We start from the raw sequence: 23,624 nt of genomic DNA, 5'->3' as shown, positions 1-23,624 counted from the left end.
AAGATTCTCGTGTAACTGCAGTCTGAATTAAGTTGTGCCTCGGTAATTTAAATTATTAGTCCCTCGAGATTCAGGACCGTTTGTCTGCCTTTTGCTTTCAGTTTATGAGATCGTAAAGTGTCAGCAACACAATTTATGAATCGGGATGCATCTCAGGCATTAGTGTATAAGAATTCAGTCTTCCAAAACATGTTCTTGCTTTATTTGCAGCTCAGTATTAAAACCCAGACAAGTCTAACGTTAACACAGCTTGTTAAACTTCTCTGAATGGCATCCCAGTTTATGAAGGCCATATATTGCTTTACAAAGCAGCTGCAGGGTAATCAATAGTGTCTCACACCCAAAGAATACGATGCAAAGCTAAGTCACACCAGGGCAAATGGCTGGCCCAGACCGCACAGAAATAATCTTGGCAGATTATTTATTTGGCAGCTAATAAAAAAGCCTCCTCCCCGCCCCCAAAAAGAAAAAAATAAAGAAAATTGCAAAGGATAAATCTACTGCAATGGATAAGAGAAAGAAAAGGAGAAAAGAGGAGAAACTCAATCGAAGAGCTTTTTTTCTCCAGGATGGATGGAATGAGTATAGATAATCTTTGACTTATAACCATTCATTTAGTCACTTTTTCAAGTTGCAACGGGGCTGAAAAAAGTGGCTTATGACCATTTTTTACACTGTTGCCGCATAACCATGGTCATTTCAATCAGAATAGAGCTGGAAGGGACATTGGAGGTCTTCTATTCTAACCTGCTTTCAGACAAATGGTTGTCCAATCACTTCTTAAAAGGTTCTAGTGTCGGAACACCCACAACTTCTGGAGGGAAGTTGTCCCATTGGTTAATTGTTTTACCTATCAGGAAATGTTTTCTTAGTTCTAGGTTGCTTCTCTCCTTGATTAGTTTTTCTCCCATACTTTCTCTACTGCAAGGTTCTTCTTTAACAATGACGGTAGTACTATTACGGAAAAATCCCAAGGGGAGAAGGGATTCCCTCATGGGATTTTTCTCTTGGGATTTCATGAAAGTAGGAGAAGCTGCAGGAAAAATGGATAGTATAGAGACAGCGCAAGAACTTCACCTGCGCTTTTGATCATAACTAAACAAAAGGCAGGGAACACCATCCGTTTCTGAGTCTTTCTGCAAAATGCTCTTTTCTGCCCTTGAAGGAATTTCTAAAGCAAATTCATCTTCACTAAATTGCATGAGATTTGGTAGGGGGAAAAAGTGTAGGAGAATTTCTGGACTTAGCAATTTGGTGATCAGACTCTTTCATCTCCAATTCCCTTTCCTGTGGGGAAAATAGGTTTTGTACGTAGCTATAAACACATACCAAATGGAAATACCAAACCTCTTTTTCACCAACTTCTGCTGCAAGCCTCAGAGTTGCTACTCCTTTAAGAGTGACTTCGATGAGTCAGCTCCTGAACTGATGTAGCGCCATCGGTTTTAAAGCTTGCCCAGATGCCTGATAATAACCTGCTATAGTAAATCACAGGGAGAGGCTGCGTTTTTGTGCTGTTTGGAAGACTTCTTCCAAATCATTTTTGGAGCATGGATGGTCTGAATCGTAAGTCCAAAACCTCTAAGAAAAGTAAAGGAAACAGTCAAGTGACAAGCAGAAATTCTAGTGGTCCATCCCTCCATCACTGCTGTGTATGTTGGAAAGTGCACCCTGCAGCCACACAGCTCTTAAGAACACATTTTCTATTAGGAAAAGGAGGGGGGAATATATTTTTATTTTTTTACTAACTCAGGGTGGTCTTTTGTATGGGCTCCCCTTTGAGTCAGTTTTTGACTCCCGATGGCTGCTTGGAATAGATCCTGCCATTTTCTTGGCAAGGTTTTGGGGAATAAGTTTGCCATTCCTTGCTTTCTTAAAGCCGAGGGAGAGTGGCTGGCCCAGAGTCACCCATCTGGCTTTATGCCTAAGGCTGGAGTAGAACTCATGGTCTCCCAGCTTCTAGTTTGAAGCGTTAACTACTACTCCAAACTGATTTGGGGTTTTTGGCATGATAAAATATTCTTGAAGTAAATCCCACAACTGCACAGAGACGACATTTGGCTTTTGACCGCATGAAGTTTCTACGTACCAACAGACTCTTTCGCAACATTTTGATGGCCCGGAAGCCATCAGGATTCTGGAAATAATCTTGGATCACATTCCTGATACCCGAGTACAGGCTTCAAGACATTTCCATTAGTTTAAAAATATGGCTTTGTTTTGGGTGGTTGTCCCAGGCACATTTCCAAGGTGCTATGGTTGGTTTTTATATGACAGATGCTTATCCATTGGTTAAAGACAGATGAGACTTCCTTTTATTTTCTTGTAAGACATTTCTTTGGTCTGAAGTGAAATTAAGGTTGATCCTGATAGGCTTCATTTCACCCTAGTAGCTTGGAAAAAAAACCAAGCTGTCACTTTCTGACATGGATACAATTGATCAACCAATTGCCTTTCTGCAACAGCAACCCACAAAAAGCAACCACAACTTACTTGGGCAGCTTACGTTTCTTTTTCTTTCCTCCTGGAGCTTGCCTTTTGTGTTTTGTTTTGCTATGCTTTTTCCTGCAAGTACTTCACTTTTTCTTCCCTCACGAAACCTTTCAGGGTTGCTCCTACAAAACCGTTGTCATTGATCCCTCATTGCTTTTTTACAAAAGAGTTAATGATGAAGCTGGCTCCGATTGTCACTATGATTCAGTGGCCTTGCTTTCATCAAAAAGACATGGGATTTATGGTTTGTCTCTAGTTACGGGAAATCGGATCAGTTGTTCCCGAGCAAATGAACAGTGAATGTCTCCTCTCAGTACCAACATAGGTCAACCAAGCAATCTTTGCTGGCTGAGAATTCCAACCGATAAAAGGGGACTCATTGAGAATATCTACTTATATGGTGGATAAGAAATGAAGGTTCAGAATCTGAGCTCCACATGATGCGGTGAGCTCCTGGCCTTGTCTCAGTTTCTGCCAACTTAGATGTTTGAAAGCATGCAAACGCAAGTAGGTAAATAGGTACCACTTAGATGGGGTGGTAACAGTGCTCCGTGACATCATGCTGCTCACATGTCTGCAGAAATGTCTTTGGACAGCACTTGCTCAAGAGCCTTGAAACAAGAACTGAGCCCCCTACAGCAAACAATGACTAGTGCAGTAAAATCCGTAGGGGACAGCAGATCGGGTGAAGTTGCATGCTAGCATCCCAGAACACAACCTGTGGTGGAATGTAGTCTGGATTCCCAGATGGGAGGGGCCAGATTCCAGAAGGCAAAGAGGCAGCGAAGCATGGAAGGTCTTTCATACTATATTTATTTATTTAGATTTTCAAACTGCCCATCTCCCTCAAAGGGTACCTCTACAGTGTACATGGGATGGAAGGTCACACATTTTCCATGCACAATATTCCAAAGGCCACAAGTGGGGCGTCCCTTGGTTAAAATTCCAGCCCCATCCAACAACATCTAGGATATGGAAATACTCCTTGCATGTCTGTTAATTGTACATTTCTCCCTCTTTTTCTTTTCCCATTGTATTGTTGACTATTTTTTTAAAAAAAAAATCCTTAGATATCATATGTATCTGTTGACAGTTTGACCTTGGCAGCAAAGAACCAGGTGTTGTTGTTTTTTTTAAAAAAATCTCTGGTCTGCCACCTAGTGGTTGACCATATGGGTGCACCTGAGATACAGCCGTCAATTAGAATTGTGGAACATGTAAAGGAGGCATGTCAAACTCGATTTCATTGAGTGCTGCATCAGGATTGCTTTTGACCTCGGGGGTGTGTGGGGTGTGTGTGGGGTGTGTGTGTGTGTGTGTGGCCAGAGTGGGCATGGCCAGCTCGACGTCACTTGTGTCAAGGGCTCCTGTGGTGGCCTGAGCAGTCTGCCAGCAAAAACGGGCTCCCGAGTTCCGTTTTCGGCTGTGACAGACTCCTGCAACCCCCTGCCAGCAAAAACGGAGCTTGGGAGGGCTCTTTTTTCACTGGCAGAGGCATCATGGGCCAGTCCTTCGTTGTTTTCAGAGCAGCCCCCGGCCCTTGAGTTTGACACCCCTGATGTAGAGTTTGAGAAAAGGCTGTGTAAACGATTTCGAATACATGTAGACCTCGACATAAGACCACAACTAAGCCCAAAATTTCTGTTGCTAAGCAACACAGTTGCTAAGTGAGTTTTGCCCCATTTTACGACCTGTCTTGCCACAGTTGTTAAGTGAATCACTGCAGTTGTTAAGTTAGTAACACATTGTTAAGTGAATCTGGCTTCCCCACTGACGGTGCTTGTCAGAAAGTCGCAAAATGTAATCACATGACCCCAGGACGCTGCAATGGTCGTGGATACAAGCCAGTTGCCCAGCGTCTGAATATTGATCACATGACCACAGGGATGGTGTATTGGTTATAAGTGTAAAAAATGGTCGTAAGTCACTTTATTCAGTGCTGTGGTAACTTCTAACAGCCACTAAACTAACAGTTGTAAGTAGACGACTATGTCTAAATAATCTAATGAGAGACTGCAAGGAGTTGGGGCTTCCCTAGGAGCAACGGCTATTGGGAAAGGAATTCCCTCACAGAGGATGCCAAAGTACTATATCAGTGATGGCTAACCTTTCTGGCACCGAGTGCCCAACGCGCATGCGCACTTCCTCAAAATGCAATGCACGCATGTCCCCCATGCATGCGCCCCACTTTGTGCATGTGCACACATCCCCACACATGTGCCTTGTCCTGCCACATACGCATGTGTCCCCCATGCATGCACCCCGCCCCCCCATGCATGCGTGCCAGAGACCTGAAGACCAGCTGATCGGCGGGAGGCGTGCATGCGCAGCAAAGCTGAGCTGGGGCAATGGCTCATGTGCCCACAGACAGGGCTCTGCGTGCCACCTCTGGCACGTGTGCTGTAGGTTCGCCATCACAGTACTATACTATGTCCCAGTTCTTTCAGTTACAAGCCGAAGCCAGAGGTGGGCTAGTCATTTCAGTGCTTTACACCCACAGCTCAGCAGTTTGGCTGTTCTACCCCTAGGTGGCAGTAAAGAGGCTTTGAATCTCTTAAGTTGCTTGCTCAGCCACTTACTAGGTCAATGGATCATCTGAGCATAGGGACAAAGGGGGAAAAAAGCACACACAACAAGCTAAATAACTAAAGATTTCAGTCATTCTTTTCATCCTGTTTGTGAAACTAGGGATTGGGTAATCAATGCCAGAGGAGGAGTGCGCTCTGCACATTGACTAGATGACTGCGCAGTCAAGCCATAAGCAAAAAGCAAAAAGCTGTTGGTTAGCAGGGCTGAAGTCCCATTAAAGCTAGGGGGAAAAGATAGACAGGCAGAAAAATGGTCAAGAACTGGACCGGCAGAGCCAACTGGAACTTCATGATTTCCAGCTTGACACATATTATTCAAAGCACCACATTCCACACATGCAGCACCTTAACCTGGGGTATTAGCAGGGGTGGGATTCAAAATTTTTAACAACCGGTTCTGTGGGCGTGGCTTAGTTGGTGGGCATGGCTTGGTGGTCATGTGACTGGGTGGACATGGCTTGGTGGTCATGTTATTGGCTGGGCGTGGCCAACTCAATATCACTCACATCGAGGCACACATCTCCTTGCCTGGCCTCTCGTGACTGTGGGGATGTTGCAACAGTCATAAGTGGGAAAAATGGTCATAAGTTACTTTTTTCAGTGCCATTGTAACTTTGAATGGTCACTCCACACAAGCAAAATACTAGCAAAGGAGGGGAAAAAAAACTCCAGAGAAGTTCCTGGGACAGGAAGACTAGTCCTGCCAAGAATGTAATAAGGGTTAACGGAGAGGCAGTTTCTGTGAGCAACACCAGAATGTTTCCTTCCTGCCTTCCTTACAGGATTAGGCCAGTAATTTCTTCTAACAACCGGTTCTCCGAACTGCTTAGAATGTTAACAACCGGTTCTTGTGAATAGGTGTGAACTGGTAGAATCCCACCCCTGGGTATTAGGGAAAATGGCCCTCTTGGGAGGTTGGTTGCTTTGGGTTGAATTTTACTGTTATTGTCATTTTTGTTAACTGCTGCATGTTGGCTTTGACGGAAATAAGAAGTATACAAACCAAATAAATAATTAATAAAGAATCAAATAAATAATTATTAAAGAATCTTTCTCTATGGATAGCTACTTTAGAGGAAAGGAAGAGGAGGGAAAGAGATATCAGAAAAAGGAAAATAAAAATGTTACTTTTGACTCTATCCCTACTCATTGCTTGCCTTGGTCCCATCTAATAGCTTGTTCTCTGGGAATGTGTCCCTTAGAAAAAAAGAAGGGTGACCCTACTCTACTCCAACTAAAAGAAACTAAAAAGATTTTTAAAAATCCTTCCCCCCACCCCCCACTTCTCCAATGAAGACAAACATGTAAAGGAACATGTATTGTTTGCGAGGAAGGCTGCAAGGAAGATACGAAGGCACATCCTGACAAACAGTGCTTTTAATATTAAAGGGGGATGAATTGAACAGATACGGTCAAGGTAATTTTATGTGCATTTTGCTAAAACCTATCGTTGAGAACAAATGTTTAAATATGTAACAACATCAACAACAAAAAGCCAGATGAAAGAGCTTGTCTTTCATCTCTGTTGTCGTGAGCCGTTGGTGCTAAGCGACAAGTTTCTTTATCTCCACTGTCACATTTCAATTGCTTCAGCAGAAGACTCGTTTCCTTGAATCGAAACAAGGTCAGCAATACTCCCTGATTGGCTCTCTGGATCTCACACCAGTTCTTCTTACGTTATACTATTTTTGAGGTGTGTGTGTGTGTGTGTGTGTGTCTGCGTGTTTGTGGGAGGTTGTTCTCTCGGGCTTCAAAACTAAGAGCCGTGGTGGTGCAGTGGTTAGAATGCAGTACTGCAGGGTAATTCTGCTGACTGCCGGCTGCCTGCAGTTCAATCCCGAAAAGCTCAAGGTTGACTCATCGGTAAAATGAGGACCCAGATTGTTGGGGGCAATATGCTGACTCTGTAAACCGCTTAGAGAAGAAGGCTGTAAAGCACTGCAAAGCAGTATATAAGTCTAAGCTATAAGCTGTGCTGATTAAAGGTCAAGCCACAGACAAACATCATGGCAGATTTTTGGCTCCTGCGTAAGATTTTCAGGGTGACTTTTCCTGCAGGACAAAAGTGACCCTGTTCACTTTAAAGGCAGCTGGTAAGTTGCTAAACAAGCTTGACTGCTACATTTGGAAAAGATGTCGTTACTCAAAACAGCAATCTCGTTGCTTTTATTTAAACCTCTGTGTGGTGTGGATTTTAGCAGGCCAAGGCTGACCTTGGAAATGCACTGACCTGGATGTATCTGCTTGCGCAACTTCGGTCCAAGAAATAGTTGATGAGCAACATGGAAAAGCTGTTTCTCTTCATTACTTTACTCCCTATAATCTGCTTGTGAGATAAGATCTAATATCAGGGCTAAGGCCCTCAATAGAGAGCAAACCGCAAAATGAGCCAACCTCAATCCTGGGTTTTTAAGAAAGTACATTCATGTGGTACTGTATTAAGTCATTCCAGCTGATGAATATGGATGCTCACATTACTTATCCTTATTCCACACAACTCATACTCCCCCGTCAGCTGCTCATCTATGTTTAAACAGGACATGCAAAACAAATGGTTCCCCTTGTTGATGAGCACTGACAGAATCTGAATACTAACAAGCAACCATTATTTTCAGATTCTGGTCAGTCCTAACTAGAAGTGACACCCATTCTATCAGGTGCAAACAACAGACGTGTAGAGTTTAAATTAGCTACTTTATTATGCTGCGCCAATTTTACAGGAATCTTCCCAGACTGGCAACTATGACCTAGGAAAGACTAGATAAGGCTCAATGGCATTCAAGGAGGGGTGTGTGTGTCAGACCTTGTCAGTTTGTGTTTATATAACAATTCCAGACTAATTCCCTGTTTGACCCCTCCGGCTGATGGTTGCTCCTCAATACATTCCAATTTTCACACATTACCTTGCCGTATTAGGAACAACGCATTGCAGTTCAGGGCTTCTGTGAAACAGGAAGAGAATATAATGTGCTAAGTCACATTAAATTGACTTAATTTTTGATTCAGAACCCAATAAAAGCTACTGATGCTTTGTGTTATAACCTAAATGGCTCAGCACCCAAATATTTTGACGTCACAAGTACAGTACAACCATACTTTTAGGTAATCAAGAAATCCTTTATGACATTAGAAATGTTCTATTGTGCCCCTTGATTGTAGAACTGTACTTTGTGAGGAAGGGCAATGGCCTTGGCGAAAATATTATTCTGCTCTTTTGGGTGTTACACAAACTTCGATGTCAATTTTTTGCACCTCTTTGCTGCCTTTGAATGACTAGTCTGAATTTTGCAGGCCAGATATAATAGCAGCCCCAGAGCCAGATCAAACAACCATTTCCCCACTATATTGCAGCTTTTAAGGCATATTTATTTTATATAATTTATTTTTTGTATTATATATTTATCTATAATTCTTTTTCCAAAATTACATGTTGTCAACCACTCTGTGAACAAAAGAATTAGGTACATAAGCATAGTTTAAAAACATAAAAATACCCCTAAACAACTGTGTGTCTTGCTTTCCATGGGTATATAAAGAAGACGTATTAACCAGGGGTGGGATGCAAATTTTGTAACAACCGGTTCTGTGGGCATGGCTAGGTGGATGTGGGCCATGTGACTGGGTGGGTGTGGCTCCCCTTTTTTTGGCACCAGTGCTATGCCCCCCTCCATTTTGGGGGCCTCCTGGGCCTCAGGGAAGCCTCCTGGGTGAAGCAGTAAGTAAGTGAAGGGAATCCTGTCACAGCTGACCATAGGAACAGCTGACTGTCGGTAGGAGAAAAAATACCTTAAGAAGTGAAGGGGAAGAACGCAGTCAGCAATGTCGGACATGTATGCAATGTTGTGCATATGCGATAAGGACTGACTGGGCAGAGAGGGCCAGGGCCAGTCAAGGGCATGATTTGCCGGTTCTCCGAACTGTGCAGAATCATAACAGCCGGTTCTATAGAACCTGTCAGAAACTGATAGAATCCCACCCCTGGTATTAACCTGATTTACATAAATGAACCAACCTTCTTTATGTACAGGTAGTCCTTGACTTACAACCATTCATTTAGTGACCATTTAAAGGTACAATGGCACTGAAAAAAAGTGACATGACCACTTTTCACATTTACAACTTGCAGCACCCCCCAGGGTCATGTGATCAAAATTCAGGTGTAATCAAAATTCAAGCATGTAATTATGATGGCTTGTAATGCCCCCAGGTTTGGTTATCAGCTTCTCCAATCTTCTGACAATCAAAGTCAATCAAGAAGCCAGATTTACTTTATAACCATATTACTAACTTTACAACTGCAATGATTCACTTAACAACGGTGGGGAGAAAGGTCATAAAATGGGCCAAAACTCACTTAACAACTGTCTTTCTTAGCAATGGAAATTGTGTGATTGTGACTGTAAATTGAGGACTGCTTGTACTGCAGATTTACAGCGGCTGTGTTCTTACACTACATTAAACCACGGTTAGGTGTACATGCCACAATTGGTTGGACTCATATACGCTGCTAAATTAAAAGCTAACAAACCATAATAGGACTTTGTGCAGTGTGAAACACCAATGTTTACATTTTTCATCTGTAAGCATTCTTTTTTTATATTATATTCTCCTTAGGTTTTCAAGGAGGCTTTGGAGAAGAGGAAGAATTTCCTGTGGCTAGACAGGGAAGCCTTACATAATGTGCCTCACCTCCGTGTTTTTTAAGGTCACCAATGATTGACATGCTATAGATAGGGAGGATTGTTTGAATTGTGCAAGTCTTTTGTGGATTCAACTGTAAGACGAATTCAGATCTTTAGAAAAATCTCCTTAGCTGTGCACCTTAATTTCACTGTGGTTATAAACCTCAGCACATTTCAGTATTCCCCCCTCCCCGCCCCCCGCTTTCCTCTTTTTAAGTATACCTTGGTTTAATGGTCACATTTTGGCTCTGTCATCATCTCTTAAAAGAAGTAAGGAAAGACAGAGCTTGTCAATTTCTGAAAGGTCAACTTACCAAAGATACTCGGTTCAAAAAGGACGGATTTCATGTTCTGAATCTTGGAGCTGTCTGTACTATTCATCTCTAAAAAGGCTTAGCTTCCTTTTTAAATGTTCACCATGACCAAATGCTTCAATAAGGATGACACTGGATTTAAACTGGTCCCACTAATGGGAAAAGTGTGACTTTTTCTAAAATAGGATGGTAGCCTAATCTTACGTAGCTTTTTCTCTTGTAATATTACACTAAAAACTAGAGCATACAAAACATTTGCTAGACCAATACTCAAATACAGCTCATCAGTCTGGAACCCACATTACGTATCTGATATTAACACAGTTGAGAAAGTCCAGAAATATTTCACAAGAAGAGTCCTCCACTCCACTACTCGTTGCAGAATACCTTATGCCACCAGACTTGAAATTCTAGACCTAGAAAATCTAGAACTATGCCGCCTTCGGTCCGATCTAAGTATAGTATATAAAATCATACATTGCAATGTCCTACCTGTCAATGAATACTTCAGCTTCAACCATAACAACACTAGAGCAAACAAACAGATACAAACTCAAGGTTAATCGCACCAAACTTGATTGCAGGAAATACAACTTCAGCAACAGAGTGGTCAATGTCTGGAATACTCTACCTGACTCTGTGGTTTCTTCCCCAAACCCCAAAAACTATAACATTAGACTGTCTACTATTGACCTCACCCCTTTCCTAAGAGGTCTGTAGGGGGCGTGCATAAGCACACCAACGTGCCTACTGTCCCTGTCCTATTGTTTGTTTTATTTTTTTATTTTTCTTATATGTATCCATGTATTCATAACTATGTTTTTACTTATACCTATTATCTTGTAAGCAATTGACAAAAATAAATAAATAAAAATAAAATAAATAGTAATGGCTGATTTTGCTTTTTTAGAAAAGATATAGGTAATGCTCATAAGACACTGTTATAATGGAAGAAGGTAGTCCTTGACTTGCAGCCATTTGTTTAGTGACCATTCAAAGTTACAATAGCACTGAAAAAAGTGACTTATGATGGCTTTTCACACTTACAACTGTTGCAGCATCCTCCATGGCCATGTGATCAAAATTCGGAAGCTTGTCAACTGGCATGTATTTTTATGGCGGTTACACTGTCTTTGGGTCATGTGATCACCTTTTGCAACCTTTTTAGCAAGTGAAATCAATAGGGAAGCCTGATTCATTTCACAACCAGGTTACTAACTTGACAACACAGTGATTCACTTAACAACCGTGGCAAGAAAGGTCATAAAATGCAGCAAAAATAGCTTAATAACTGTCTTGCTCAGTAACACTAATTTTAGGCTCAATTGGGTTCGTGAGGGGAGGACTACTTGTATATGAGAATCAGATGCAATGTATATTTCCCAAAATGGGAGTATTTAGACATCAATTTGCTTTATCCTTGCTAGCTTTGTGAACATCCTTGTCACAACCAACAGTTTTCTGGTCTTCATCAAGAGTGAATTTTCAAGTCTGAAGGCTTTGCATTACTCCGCTCAGCAATGGAACTCAGGGAGTGTCAAACTTGATTTCATTGAGGGCCGCATCAGGGTTGTATTTGACCTGGGGGGCTAGGGTGTGGCTCAGGGTGGGGGTGGCTAGCTTGACGTCACTCGTGTCAGAGCGTCCATGGTGGCCCGAACACTCTGCCAGTGAAAATGAGCTCCCGCACTCCGTTTTTGGTTGTGACAGCCTCCTGCTGCCCTCTGCCAGTGAAAAGGGAGCCTGGGGTGGTGGTGATATGCACGGGCCTCCCGAGCTCCGTTTTCGCTGGTAGAGGCACTCTGGGCCAGTCCTTCACTATTTCCAGGGCGGCCCTATGGGCCAGATTTAAGTATCCCAGGGGCTGGATTCGGCTCCCGAGCCTTGAGTTTGACACCTCTGATCTAGGATCATCTATGTTTTTCTTCCAACTCATCTGGAACAGATTCATTCATTCATTCATTCATTTCATTCCAATCCAATCCAATCCCATTGATTCATTCATTCATTCAAATCCAATCCAATCCAATCCAATCCAATCCAATCCCGTTCATTCATTCCATTCAATTCGAATCTCATTCATTCATTCATTCATTCATTCATAAGACATACATAGTTACCCATTTGAGATAGCATAGTCCTGGGTAGTTCAAAAACAATGATACAAACCACAACCACCACCAACCAACAATAAAACCCTCGGGGATAAGACTCTTTCACCCATCAGCATTCTGCCTTGCTGGCCTTCAACTTCATTCTCCCCCAGAGCTTGGGGGTGGTGGGGGGAAAGACCCAGTTCTTCATAGCCTACTGGAAGGTGAGGAGGATGGAGGCCTGCTGGATCTCTGGGACAAGAGTGTTCCACACAAGGTAGAGGCAACTATGGAGCAGGCACATTTCTTGGGTGCCACCAGATGGCAGCATTTAAGGGAAGGGAACTTGGGGTTGCACCAACCCTATCTGACCTTGTGGGACAGGCAGATACCTTCAGAGAAAGATGCTCCCGCATACGCCTGACCCCATGCCATTCAGGTCATGCAGATACTTGCACATTTGCACTCCTCAGCCAATACAAGTCCTTCTGGGGTTAAAGTTATCAGAAAAGGGGACATTTGCCATACCTCACAGTAATCCTCCTTTCCCAACTTGACAATATTATTCATAAGTATTGGGATTATGGTTCCCAAAGTTGCCATTAGCATGCTAAATGGCTGGCTACAGGTGGAGGATGGGAGACTGTAGGAATGGAGGCCGAGGATCTGGGAGACTCTAGTGCTATAAATATTTTAAGAGGTATTTAATCGGGGAAGTCTGATGTAGACCAACTCAGAATTAACATAAGGAAGGGCTATAGCTCAGCAGTAGCTTTGCCTGCAGAAGGTACCAAATCTAGTTCTAGAATCTCTGCAATGGAGTCAGAAGGCTCCAGCTTGGATTCCTGAAGACTTGCAGGTTGATAAAACTGTTGTCCATCCTGAAGCTGGCCTGAGCAAGGCCATTTTCTAGGCTTTAGTGTTGCCACACTGGAGCTGAGGGCTAGGGAGGGGGTAATAGAGATAGAGGGAGGCGGTTTGTAGCCAAAACAAAATACTTTCTCCTGGGAACCAAGGACATGCCCAAAGGTGGCCGAAGAGAGGTGGAGTGATGTTACCAGGCAACTGGACAGCACGATGATTGGACCAAGTGACTGACTGTTGGAGGAAGGGGAAAAACTTTAACTTGGTAAAAACAGCGGGAATATTCAGAGTCGGTTTTCACCAGAGTGTGCCAATATGATATTTCCAATAAACCAGTTCTTTGAGGAACCTGCTTGCATCAGAATCCTATTTATCATGGGAATATAACTTGGAACCAGAGCTAGTATTCAGCAGGTTCTGACCAGTTCTGGAAAACCGGTAGCAGAAATTTTGAGTAGTTCACAGAATCAGCAAATCCCACCTCTGACTGGCCCCACCCCCATCTATTCTCTGCCTCCCGGGTCCCAGCTGATGAGCTGGGTCTTCTTTTGTTACCGTGCACAGGAGAACAGAGCTGGAAAGCAGGTTAGTGGGGTGGGGAGGGAATGGGGATTTTGTAGTAACCTTCCCCCAGGAGTGGGGAGGGAATGGGGATTTTTACAGTATCCTTCCCCTGCCACGCCCACCAAGCCACACCACGCCCATCAAACCAAGCCCACAGAACCGGTGGTAAATTTTTTTGAATCCCACCACTGCTTGTTTAGGCAGCTTGTTAGGTCTGACTCTGTAAGGCAGCTTCCTATAGCCCAGGGATATCCAACGCTCAAAATTCCTCAGCCAGACATACTTTGGCTGTAACCGTGCTGGCTGAGGAATTCTGGGAGTTGAAGTCCACAAGTCTTAAAAGTTGCCAAGCTTAGAGATCCTTGCTATAACCCTAAAAGAGAGATTTGAATTTGATTTCCTACCCATCTCCCATTTTAATGTCCTCGGGATATTGCTTTTTTTTTTTTAAAAAAAAAGGCAAATGCCTGAACCTGGCTACCCTTTCTCTATTCCAGACATGGGTAGTCCTTGACTTAAAACAGTCATTTATTTAGCGGCCATTCAAAGTTTACAGCAGCACTGGAAAAAGTGATGACCTGTGCTTATGACTGTTTTACAGCTTCCTCGTGGTCACATAATGAAAATTCGGGCCCTTGGCAACCGGCATGCATTTATGACTGTTGCAAAGGCCTGGAGTCATATAATTGCCATTTGCAACCTTTTGACAATGGAAAGCCAATGGAAGAAGCTTAACAATGGCATGATTCGCTTAACAGCTGTGGGCAAAAATTTTGTGAAATTAGGTGTGACTCACTGGAAAGGGAAATTCTGTTCCCAATTGTGGTCATAAGTCAAAGGGCTGTCAGTATCTTCACTGTGGGACAATTTACATGAGAAAAAGGCTCCTTCCCAACCACTACCACCCAAGATAAGGCATCTCCAGCCAGAAGTTCTGCACCTCTTCCGCACCTCAATGTGGTGATGGTTCCAGAGAGTGCAATTCCCCCTGCTGGAGCCATTTTGGCTGCTGAGCCCCATGGTTTCTTGAACTCAGCTTCAAACAGCTCTGGGATTTCATGCTCAAGAAAGCCGCACAAAATTTGCCTGCCCTGCAGCCCAGTCGGTCCCATCCTACAGAAGAACGATGCCCAAGAATGACATCTCAGCAGGTCTTTGCCCACAGCACACCCACCAAGCTGATTCTGTTTTTTGCAGGCGTCCCCTAATGTGACAGCCTTAAGCCATTCTTAGCCAAAGTGGCATCACAGTAGGATTAGTTTCCTTCTTACAACACCATCTCAGTCTTAAGGTGTGGAAAATCTGTTAGGCTTAGTCCCCTAAAGAGGGAAGTCGGGTGACTGCAGTGAGGTGGAACCGAGGGTAAAGGAACAGGGAAGGGGCTGGCACCCCATTTGCAAGGGCGCTATTTTCTAATGGCTCAGAAACAGGACGGGGAGCAGATTCCTACAATGGACTCTGACAACAAGGGCTTAGAAATACAACTCCATATTTGTGTGGGTGGGTGGGTGGAAGGAAGGAGGATGGTTGGAGGCAAATGATGCTTTCTAACAGATGGTGGTAGGCTGGCTAATGGGGCAGAAACCACTCTTGTCCTGCTCGGGAATATTCTAGCTGCTAGCAGGTTGCTCAGCGTAACTCTAATTGCCACCGAAGGAGGATCAGCCTGTTTGGCTGAAGTCACTCCGGGCATCGTAGCCTGAGACCGGCACAGGTCCACGGATAGCAGGGTAGGAAGGAGTGTCCAAAGGAAAGAGATAAGAAACTCGGGTGCAACCAGAAGTGAGGAAACCGCTAATCTGCCCCAGCACACATTTGCCCATTGGGGAGGCCCTCTGGCCCGTTCCATGAAGAGGTAGGGGTGTGTGTGTGTGTGTGTGTGTGTGTGTGTGTGTGGTCAATATGCTGACGCTGTAATAAACCGCTGAGAGAAGGCGGTGAAGCACCGTGAAGCGGTATAGAAGTCTAAGTGAGCTCTTGCTTTTGCTAGCCAAGAGATTCCCTCGGAAATACTGAAACTGAGTTTGCCAACTAGCTGGCAACCAAGATCGGATTCAGGAAGACGACTTTGGAACTTTGCAATCAAACCCCTCCTCCCACCCCTACAGCCCTTGCACAGAGGCGCGCGTGGGTACAACTTTCTTTTTCTCCGCGCGAGCCCAAGAAACCGACTAGTCGCGGGGCTACGCCCCCACGTGCGCTTCCCTGCCCCACCTTCCTCCCCCAGCCGCTCCCCCAAACATCGCAGCTACAAGTGGGGTTCCCCCCCCCCGCGCCCCGCCCTCCGACGCGGGTCTCGCTCTCCGCGCCAGGTGCCCGATCCGCGCTTTCCCCGTCCGGGACCCCGCACCTGTTCCAGCGGGCTATTTTCCGCCGGTAGTAGCGCAGCGTCTCCTGCCCGTTGAGCAGCTTCTCTGACGGCCTCTCGGGGGCGCTGTAGAGCGGGTGCGCGAAGAGCCGCCTCAGCTTGGAGGGGTCGGCCTGGCTGCTCCGGTTGGCGGAGGCGCTGGCGGGCGGCCGAGTCCGGAGCTTTGGACCAGCGGCCGCAGCGGCTTCGGCGGGGCAAGAGCAGCGGGGTTCAGCCGTGTTGGCCGGACCGAGGCGCCGCCGCATTTGGGGCCAAAGGTGGAAGTAGAAATCGGCGCTGAGCAGCGCCCCGAAAAGCAGCAGGATGAGCAGCCGGTCGCGGCGGGTCCCCAGCATGGTCAGCCCGGGCGCTGGGCGAGAGGCAGGCCGGGTGAAGGCAGCGCACGGACGATCCCGGGCAGAGCGAGGGCTCTGGGTGGGAAGGAGGCGAGCCTCGCACCGTTGGCTGAGAGCCCGGGCGAGTCCGGACGGGGCCTCTGCCCCACTGGCGCCGCAGGAGCAGGTGAGAGGCCGAGGGAGGGAGGGAGGCAGGCAGGCAGGCAGGCAGCACCCCGCTTCTGGAGAAGGGGCGACCGGCTACACCTTTGCCCGATCGCCTCTCCCGAGCTGCCCTCCCCAGGCAGGCAGACCGTGCCGCCTCTGGAAGGATCTGCTCGGGGTGGGGAAGAGAGAGAGAGGGAGGGAGGAAGGGAGGGGAGCCGGCACGACCAGCCTCACCTACTACCCTCCTCCTCCTCCTCCTCCCACCTCGGCTCAGCAAAACCGCGGCGGCGGCAGCTCAGTCGCGCCTTCAGATCGGGGCCTTTTTGCTCCCCGCCTGTTCTCTTTCCCTACCTCGCCGGTCTTGCTGAAACGTCCCGGGCGAGGCGGAGGCGGCTGGGTGGGCAGCGAGAGCCGAAAGCGCCCGGGTGGCCGTCGAAGGCAGGGAGCAGACAGCCCGAAAGAGAGCGCGAGCGCCAAGTTTAGGAACTCCAGGCCAGTCATTGCACTGGGCGAAGGCAACTCTCCTGCGGTGCTGTTTCTTAAGAAAGCCCCCGTTAGAGAGGGAGCTGGAAACGAGAGCTTTTGCCCCCCCATTTGCTCTCGGGAAGGCCAGATTTTAAGGCGTGGGAGAAGACGAGCTCCGGCTCTCGTGAAGAGATCTCTTCCAAATGCGTGTCAGCTTACAAAAGTCTGGCTTTGGAACTCAATGGCTTTGTTTGCATCGCGTGGTTAAACCAGGTTAAATCAAGACCTAAAAGCCGTTTTTCTTCCCAACCCGGCTTGAATAGTGGTTTAAATGTATCGTGTCCATTGGATCAACTCATGTTTCAGCGTATTGGGCAGATCCAGATACCATGCTAAGCAGCGCAGATGAGAGAAGCCCATCAGTTCGGGCGACTCTGTGCTAGGACAGGTGGCTTGAAGGGCAAATTTGGGGGGGGGCTGCACGGCTGATAGCTATTCCAATGGCAGAAGGAGGGAAACCAAACCAAATTATTTCCTTTCGCCCTTACACGTGTCTCCCTCCCTCCCCTTACGCTGCAACGATTCTTTGGCATTCAGGATTAGGGACGCGTTGCCAAATGCTGTTGCTTTGGAAGATTGGGAAGAGATTGGAAATTGGTGCTAAAGCCTCCCCCCCCCTTTTTTTTTTTAAACGAGGACAATCCTGGATCATCCTTGGCATCTCCAATTACTGTGTATATTCTTTTAAAATGCTGGGCTATAGTTTTCTGGAAAGCTTGCCTTTTTGGGAAGCCTGGCCAGCTGAGCAGAATTGTCTTTCCTTAACAGCAGCTTTTCAGTTGTACCTCCCATTACATCTGGTCAGTTTAAGGATGAGGATGATGGAAAGTACAGTTGTTGAACAAATAATTCGGCCTGCCATGAGATCAGTTTTCACATTCTTCCTTCCACTTCTGGTTTCTTCTCACTTCTTCTTCTGCTCTCCCTCATCTTTCTTTGAAAGACCTCCATTGTACTGCTTCCCCCTTTTTATTCCAATCTTCTCAAATAAGATAAGCCAATTGGATCTCTGTGGTGAAGGTGTGTGCGCACGCTCACTAAATATGGAGTGTAACTACTGTGGGCAAAATCAGTGCTCCGCCTCTTCTTCTCTAACCCAGGATTAAATAATAGTAACACAGAGCTGAGATATTCCTGCTAAGACTGCTATGTATGTATGTATGTGTGTATGCTCATCTGCCATCATCAGGCTTCTGGTTGTGTCTATGAGTCAGGCCCCCACAGTTGTGACTCACAGAAGGACACAACCAGAAGCCTGATGATGGCAGATGAGATTCTGCCGAAACGTTGCTACAACTTTAAAAGCACAACTATAATGACGTGGGAAAATACCCGAACAAAGCTGAATGCCATACATGTAAGTACCCGCGAAAACTTAAGAAAATGCACACACACACACACACACACACACACACACACACATATATTCGTTCAATCAACAAACTTCTAGCCTACTACAATCGCAGTGATTTTTGGTGATTTACAATATATATAAAACAGAGGTCTCCAAACTTGGCAACTTTAAGACTTGTGGATTTCAACTCCCAGAATTCTCCAGCCAGCTATGCTAACACCCTAACACAACAACCATTCAAAAAAAAAAAAGGGATATAAGGATAAAGGAAGAAAAACAAAATCTATATGTATGATAAAATTATTGGAGGCATTTCAAGGTCTAAAGATAGGAAAACAACTGAGGGTTTATATTTATGCTACAAGCAGAAATATGTTTGATAGTGTTAAATCATCAAACTTTTATGAGAGTGGAAGTCAATCCATTTTTGTTGTTGTTACCTCCACCCCAGTGTGAAGAAAGGAGTTAAAGATGCCTTGGAAAGAGGCCGTTTCAAAAAATTCCTTGGCTAGATAAAATAACTTTGATCTATGGGCCTGTCCTGCCAAGATGTATGTTCTTCTTTGCTGATTTGAAAGATTGCACGTAAAATTTTTAGACTGGATGCCTTGACAATCGTTTTCTGGGCAAGGAATCACCAGAGAATTATGGGCCTTTATATCAGGGCTGGGGTTAAGAATTATTTCCATCACAAATGTTACCATTCTTAGCAGCTGCATTTGTCAACTGTGGTCTTAAAAAGAATTTGCCCATAGGCACAATTTCAGTTAAGTTCTTTAAAAACTCACTTAAGACATAACACGGACTATGCTATCTGTGGATCAAATAAAATCTTAAATCTGTTGCTTGTCTTTGGTTCTGTTTTTTAAGAAAAGGAAGCCAGACTCTTTTTATATCCACAGTAAATTCTTCATTTTTCCCCCTTTTGCAGGTGGTTTCTCTATTCCCCAATGAGCTTCAGACAAACAGTGCTTTTGCCAGTTGTCATAAATGAATATCAAGGATTTCTTTTAAAAAATGATGAGTTGGCTATTGTAAATTATACTATTATGTTGGAGGAAACCATTTATCCATTTTGGCCAGGGGTCCCCAAACTTGGCAACTTTAAGACTTGTGGACTTCAACTCCCAGAATTAGCTGGCTGGAGAATTCTGGGAGTTGAAGTCCACAAGTCTTAAAGTTGCCAAGTTTGGAGACCTCTGATTTTGGCCTTTCAGAAGGGTATCAAAATCTGGTTTTGCCACTTGCCTTGGGGACCCAAGGGGGGCACTCACCACCGAAGGTGGTTGATAGGGTTAGAAGGTCTCATCCCCATGCCATCTAACTCCTTGATTCTAGTTTTATATATAGATTTTTAAAATTTTAGTTGTTTTTATATTTATCTTTTTATGTTTGTAAGCCACTCAGAGTGGCCTTGCAGGTAAAAGGGGCAGCATATAATATAAATAAATAAGAAGAATTTCTTTTCCCTAAGGTTTCCTTTCTGTATTAATGATCCTTTAATTCTCAACCTATCTGGAAGACAACACCTTAGAGAAATGTACTTTAAGCAAATCAGTTGAGGAATGCAATATCACTCCAAAATCACAAACTGAGCTTTAAAAAGTATTTTTACAATATTATAATGGGATTATACGGTGATGCGCTGTTTTATGAACGGGTAACTCAGACTTTGTGGTAGCTTAACTGCTTTTGCTAGTGGTTAATTTCCATAACAATATGAGTTGCATTCATCCATTAATTTAAAAAAAACCATATTTTTATTTGATGGAGTGCTATTTAAATAAGAATATAAGGATGCAGGGGTATCGCATTTTTAACGAGACTGCCTGCCCTCTGAATATTTTCAGAGTTCAGCTTTTGATCATGAAGGGGACAGCTGCACCAGAGCAACAATGGCATAGGGGCAGGTTGTGAACTCCAGGCTTGTTTTGATTACTGTACTTGCAGCAGAGTGAGCAATCAGTTCTCCACCAGGCATGGTCAGATGGCTACCCCCATTATTGCCCAAACTCTCTAGAGGTGGTGGCTGTAGGCTCCAACTACATCTATAGGAAGTGGTGGGATTCAAATTTTGGGGGGTTCTGTAGATGTTGCGTGGCTTGGTGGGCATGGCAGGGGAAGGGTTACTGTAAAATCCCCATTCCCACCCCAATCCTGGGGGAAGGTTACTGCAAAATCCCAGTCCCTCCCCACCCCACTAACCTGCTTTCCAGCTCCATTCTCCTGTGCAGGGCAACAAAAGAAGACCCAGCTGATCAGCTGGGATTCAGGAGGCAGAGAGTAGATGGGGGCGGGGCCAGTCAGAGGTGGTATTTGCCGGTTCTCCAAACTACTCAAAATTTCTGGTACTGGTTTTCCAGAACTGGTCAGAACCTCTGTCTATTGGGCAGTGTATTGTATGATCCTGATCTACAGAACTGTACGGTATATTAACCCAGAACGAGTCTGTTTGCATTCATTTGCAATATATAAAGCAACATAATATGTCTGAGGGTGGGACTGGCTCTCCAAGGGCTCATGACTTCTAGCCAGTATCTTCTTTAGCTTTTATTTAGTTTTTGTTTGCTTTTTTCTTACTACACTATCTAAATTTATCTCCAGCTTTGTTTCTATAACAACTCTCTAGTTTTGTTTTCTATCTTCTGAAGAACCTATGTGTTCAGTTTCAGGATGGAGGCAGGTACAAGTACAACTGGATGTTATTCTTAAAAAAGATATGATCATGACTGCTTGGGTCTTAAGCTTTCAGACAACCCTGAAGGCAACCCAAACATCAGAGTACAAACCTTAATGAGCCTGTCTGCATTTCCTCTTAGATGCCATTTTTAGGACTCTAATCCTGCAGAATTGATACCTTTGGTACTTTGTTCTGTCTCTTTTCCGCTCTCAGATCTGAAGATTTCAAAAATGTGTATATATTTTTAAACCTTTCAAATTGAAGAAGCACTACTTTCAGTCATACTTTAACATAGTTCTTCTGGCTAACATGGTTTCTTCGCTTTTCCAAAATTAAACATCCTTACTTTAGGTCTAAGCTCTACGGAAAATATTGATGCTTACGTATAAATAAATATCTCAGTTGGGCCAGGCTGCCCATTTAGAATAATCTGTTTAAGGTTTTGGTACTAATTACAGAGCTTTCCAAAAGAATTTTGATAATGAATGATCCATTTTAAACAGAAGAAGTTGCACAAACTGTTTAATAAAGTCAGTGTTTAAAGTCCCTGTGTCCGGTAAACTATTTGGTTTGACCTACTTAGGCCAACATCAGGTTACATATTAACATTTCTTTTAGGTACCAAAAATATTTTAATACTTCTCCTCAAAGTAGTTACAAAAATTACTTGAATTATTTTAGTAGAATATAGTTAATTAAAGTACATTTTTATTACTAGCTATTGGTAATCCCGAAATTGCCTTTTCAAGAGGCAACTGGACTTTCTGGGTTTTTTTTTTATTTTGAAGATGTTTCGCTTCTCATCCAAGAATATATTCATAGACATTTAGCTGTTGGTAAATTAGTCTAAGATGTTAGTATTATCTAACATAATTAAGCAAGGGAGAAGTTTAATTCAACAGCAATATAAGAGGAAGTTTTAAAATGAAGTTTCTTTTTCCCATTGGGGTTACAGGAATGAAACATTACTATATATCTTGTATGAGTATAGTGCATACTTTACTTGGTGTATCATATAAAGGCTCAAATGTTGAAAAATAAAATTGGTTAGCTAAGCACATGATGGAACCACATGACTTGCTAAACAGAAAAATCCTTGTTACTTTTAATGGGGTTTCAAAGAACCGAAATAATTAAGTTTGATAATGAAGAATTGGTCAGATAATGAAGATTGGGCATTTCTTTGTGGTTTGGGAATGTTACTGTTTTCCATAGGCTTTACAGTATTGAGAATGAGTCCAGTAATTTAACTTCTAAAAAACTAGAAGCATCTTGATAATTCTGAAAGCTGATAAGACTCTTCCCTTGATATAGTTGACAAGCAGTGTAAGGAGCTATAACAAGGAGAGATTCAAGCTAGAAATAAGGAGGAATTTTCTGAAAGTGACAACAATCAACCCATGGAACAGCTTGCCTTCAGAAGTTGTGGGAGCAGAAGTGGTATTCAGCAGGGTCTGACCAGTTCTGGAGAACCAGTAGCAGAAATTTTGAGTAGTTCGAAGAACTGGCAAATACCACGCTAACTGGCCCCACCCCCATCTATTCTCTGCCTCCCGAGTCCCAGCTGATTGGCTGGGTCTTTTTTTGTTGCCCTGCACAGGAGAACGGAGCTGGAAAGCAGGTTAGTGAGGTGGGGAGGGGCTTTTGCAGTAACCTTCCCCCAGAAGTGGGGAGGGAATGGAGATTTTACAGTATCCTTCCCCTGCCACACACACCAAGCCACCCCCGCAGAACTGGTAGTAAATTTTTTTGAATCCCACCACTGTGTGGGAGCTTCATCAATGGAGGCTTTGATGAAGAGACTGGACTTCCATCTGACAGAAATGGTGCAGGGTCTCCTGCTTGGGTGCGGGGGTTGGACTAGATGACCTACAAGGTCCCTTCCAACTCTGTTAATCTGTTAAAGGTGCTATCTAGGATTTACATATTTATTTCTTCTTAGAAATCTATCCTGCAGGCAAAAAGTAGCAAATAACATTATAGTTTCCAGTGTGGACTCCTCCCGATTGACTTATTTTGGACGATCAAGGTTTCATTTTATGATGCAGAAGATTAAAATAGTGCTATCATCCAATGACTAATGTGTTATTTAGCTATAATGGATTTTTAACTATAATGTTTACTGGGCTGATTCCTAATATTTCATATTTACATTTTAAGACTCTTTCTGATTACTGTTAGAGAGATTTCATGCAGATGAGCACCAAGTAAATGGAAGATGAATGACTTGCTAGCTCCTGTCTTCATTTGTGCTTTCTGGTTTTGATGCTAGAAATACAGGTAACCCTTGACTTACGACCACAATTGAGCCCCAAATTCCTGTTGTTAAGCGAGATATTTGTTAAGTGAGTTTTGTCCCATTTTTATGACCTTGCTTGCCGCAGTTGTTAAGTGAACCACTGCGGTTACTAAGTTAGGAACACCATTGTTAAATGAATCTGGCTTCCCCCATTGACTTTGCTTGTCAGAAATTCGCAAAAGGTGAGCACATGACCCCTGGGACACGGCAATCACCATAAATATGAGTCAGTTGCCAACCTTCTGAATTTTGATCACTTGACCCTGGGGATGTTCCAGTGGTTGTAACTGTGAAAAACAGTCTTAAGTTACTTTTTTT

The 23,624-nt window shown here is 44.0% G+C and overlaps 1 protein-coding gene across 1 annotated transcript in view; it reads right to left on the bottom strand.

Moving 5' to 3' along the window:
- The window catches only part of FAM20A (FAM20A golgi associated secretory pathway pseudokinase), a 55,696-nt gene extending 38,684 nt beyond the window's left edge, over positions 1–17,012 (bottom strand). Inside the window, exon 1 of the mRNA XM_026711248.2 lies at positions 15,949–17,012. Within this exon, the coding sequence (XP_026567033.1) occupies positions 15,949–16,301 (353 nt within the window). The 5' untranslated portion in view covers positions 16,302–17,012. The remainder of the gene's footprint in view (positions 1–15,948) is intronic.
- Between the last annotated feature and the right edge of the window lie 6,612 nt (positions 17,013–23,624).

The sequence above is a fragment of the Pseudonaja textilis genome, chromosome 2 (assembly GCF_049901715.1).
Source record: "Pseudonaja textilis isolate UNSWEBS1 chromosome 2, rPseTex1.2, whole genome shotgun sequence".
Lineage (NCBI taxonomy): Eukaryota > Metazoa > Chordata > Lepidosauria > Squamata > Elapidae > Pseudonaja > Pseudonaja textilis.
This window is presented reverse-complemented; position numbering and strand designations above follow the sequence as displayed.